Below are 3113 nucleotides of genomic sequence, written 5' to 3'. Positions count from 1 at the left end.
ATCAGGAGAGGCAATCCCACTCCGGTGTGCCGTGGAGTGGATCAGCCGATGGTGGCTCCACCTCGGAGTCCCCGCATGGTTAGTCCCCTCGCCGTGGGGCTGAAACCCCTTTGCTGAAGGTTTTTTGGAGCTGGGGCTGAGCAGGCAGGAGGGAGGCAGCCAGAGGGTACTGGGAGGATGCCTCAGCACAAACCTCGCTCGCCCTGCGCTGCTTCGAGTCGGTTGTCAGCAGCCTTCCAGCCGGACGGTGTCTGGAGACCTTCCAGCGACCACAGCCTCTCCCCCAGCCCATCACTGCCACAGCCCAGATGGGATTTAACGGATGTCTGCATGTTCCCCCCAACCTTTCCCCTCTCAAGATGAAGCAAGGAAGAAAAACAAGACTGCAGGTTTGCAAGGACCCCCTCCTCCAGCCCAGAGGGTGATGCTCGCAGCTCCAGGCTTTTCTGGACCATGCCGGGAGCTCACAGCTCACACGGGAGGGCTGGGCAATGCCACCCCGCGCCGGTTCCTCGCCGCGCCGCAGGCAGATGTTCCTGTTGGCTCGAGGTGCCATTTCGAGGGTTTTTCTCTGTTCCCTTTTTGCCTCTCGCCTCGCAGACAAGTGGGTGAGGGAAGAGAGGAACTGGTTTGCTTTCCACCTCCCCTCGCAGTGCCCCTCTGCTTATTAGTTCTCCAAATATTTCGTCCTGCAGCCCGGCAGCGAGGACTCTGCACTAACCCAATCCCAGGCGGAGGGGAAGCTGGGGTGGGCAGGACAGCGCGTTATCCTCGTGGCATTGCTCCAGGCGAGCCCGGGGGGAGTGAGACGGGGCAGCTGGGGCCCTGCTGCACTAAGTCCTGGTGGTCGGGGCACCCACGGCAGCATCCCGCGGGCTCAGCAGAGCATGAGTGTTGCTTTTACCCCCCAGCAGCATCTTTCCCCAACCCCCGACAGTTGCTCCACTTCATACTTTTTCTTTTCTCGGTAGCCAACGGGATGGGGACTGTCCCCAGTGTCCTCGCTAGAGGTGAGGAACAGCTGTGGGGAGGAAGAAGAGACTTGGTTGTGGGATGCTGATGAACAAGGTGGGGGCAATTATGGGACAGAGGAACAGAAATCCCCTGGGATTTCTTCCCATCAGCTCTTGGCTCCATGAAGAGTCATTGGATTGCGGGTACCATGGACCCTCTTCACTGTCTGCAGCTGAACAAGATGCTGGAGAAGTGAGGGGGGAAGGGGGCTTGCAAAGGGAAGGGGGCATGACGGGAACATTGTCCCCTCCAGCATCCCTGGGATGCTGCTGAGGAGCTTCTGTAAATCAGAGCAGCCACTGGAGCTGCTCTAAAACCCATCCAACGGCCAGGAGGCCATTGAGCATCCCACAACAAGGGGATGCAGGAATGTCCCATGTCCCCCTTATGTACTGATCACCCTGGCTGGGCTCTCCCTCATTGAGCTTAACTCCTGGGGACGCTGCCACCTTGTCCCCATCCGCCCATCCTCTGCACTGCACCAGGCTGTACGTGCTGGCTGCGCTCCATCCCCTCCCGAGGCTCAGCCAAGGCAAGCAATGCTCTGGGATGCTCAGCACATGCCTTAAACAAATAAAAATAACTGCGACAGAAGACACCGAGTGCCTAATGCTAGTCTCAGCTTAAACACCTTGCATTTGCGATGCTCCGGAGTCAGCAGGAGCTCATCTGATGAGAACAGGCATCACACAGGTGCCGAGAGCAGCCCCGTCCCTGCTGGCACAGGGGCTCTGGCTTCAGCAATAGATAAAGCAAGCAAACAAAAGAAAATAAAAAAAGCCAACAATGCTCAATTTTTTTTAAACTTTAAATATTTTTTTTTCTTTTAAAATCTGTTTTCCTCTGGGGCTCTGTCTCTGTAAAGAGCTGCGCTCTCCCTGCAGCGTCCGGGTTCCTTCCTCAGTCCTGGCTGTGGCGCAAGGGAGAAGCAGGGTCAGTAAGAGAGGGGGTCGGATGGGCGCTCCCCTCCCTGCATCACCGGCACGTATGGATTTCCACCACCCGATGGCAGGGTTTGCACTTGACGGAGCAGCACCAGTGGAATTTGCAGCTGCACCTTTCCACAACCTCCACTTCGTCCGTATGAAAGCCCCGGCCGCAGCACATCAGCTCGCAGCCATCGATAGCCTTGGAGGTCTTGTTGCACTGCCGGCCGCTGGTGCCCAACACCCCGTTCTTGAGGTCATGGTCGCAGAAGTCGGGACTGGAGTCCAGGTAGACGAGGTCCTCGTCCGTGTGTGGCTTGAACTGGGAGTTTTTGGGCACCAGCACTTTGGTGGATCCGATCTCGCTCTGCTCGACCTCGGTGGCACCGTCAAATTTCTCCTTCAGGACGTTGCCCACTTTGCGGAAGGGGGGCATGGCTTTCCAGCACGTCTTGAACTCGCACGAGCCCGACACGCCGTGACACTTGCACTCCACCCGCATGTTGTTCAGGATGGCCTGGAGGAACAGACGCAAGAAACGAGACGGGACGGTCATTGCGGGATGGACACAGCAGGAAGGGCGCAACGTACGGGGCTGGAAGGGTTGCGCAGAAAGCGATGCTGCTGCACGCGAGTTGGCGAGATTAAATGAAGCCAAATGGGCTCGAGTGATGGCTGCAGAGCTGCGCCCACTGCCTCGGTTTCCCCCTCACCCTTACCTTCCTCCCGGCCTCGTTGTTGTGGAGGTTCATTAATGCCCTGTTGGAAGAAGCCCCTTTGCTCCTCTCCCGGACGTCAACGAAGGACTGCGAGAAGGCCACGCCGTAGGCAATGTTATCGGAGCAGCCCGACCACTGGAAGCCTAAGGCAGAGAGCACGGATGAGACAGATTACAGCCAACCTGCTTCCTTGTCCTCTCCAGCCCTGCTCTTCCCAAAATACAGCTGACCTGCCCCCCTTCTGTCTTGCTGCCCTGGGGACTGGGGAAGCTGGGGAATGTGGCCCTGGGGTTGGGACAAGGACAAGATGCTTTCTCTGCCCCATGGGTGATGCTCCCAGATGCCTTTTTGAGGGACTCATCTGGACTAACAGGAAGGTTTGGGTTGGTGTTTTTATATGTATATATATTTTTTTTAATGATTTTTTTTTTCCTCCATTCTGGAGGGCTCCAGA

The 3113-nt window shown here is 57.1% G+C and overlaps 1 protein-coding gene across 1 annotated transcript; it reads right to left on the bottom strand.

Moving 5' to 3' along the window:
• Positions 1–1814: 1814 nt before the first annotated feature.
• On the bottom strand, positions 1815–2961 carry WNT4 (wingless-type MMTV integration site family, member 4). The gene is made up of 2 exons (XM_010080824.1): positions 2660–2961; positions 1815–2457 (listed from the first exon to the last, which is right to left on the bottom strand). The coding sequence occupies exons 1-2, from the start codon at positions 2690–2692 to the stop codon at positions 1990–1992; spliced, it is 501 nt and encodes a 166-aa protein (XP_010079126.1). The 5' UTR covers positions 2693–2961; the 3' UTR covers positions 1815–1989.
• Between the last annotated feature and the right edge of the window lie 152 nt (positions 2962–3113).

This window comes from Pterocles gutturalis, unplaced genomic scaffold (assembly GCF_000699245.1).
Source record: "Pterocles gutturalis isolate BGI_N339 unplaced genomic scaffold, ASM69924v1 scaffold41544, whole genome shotgun sequence".
Lineage (NCBI taxonomy): Eukaryota > Metazoa > Chordata > Aves > Pterocliformes > Pteroclidae > Pterocles > Pterocles gutturalis.
The sequence above is the reverse complement of the archived record's forward strand: the minus strand, read 5'-3'. Positions and strand labels throughout refer to the sequence as shown.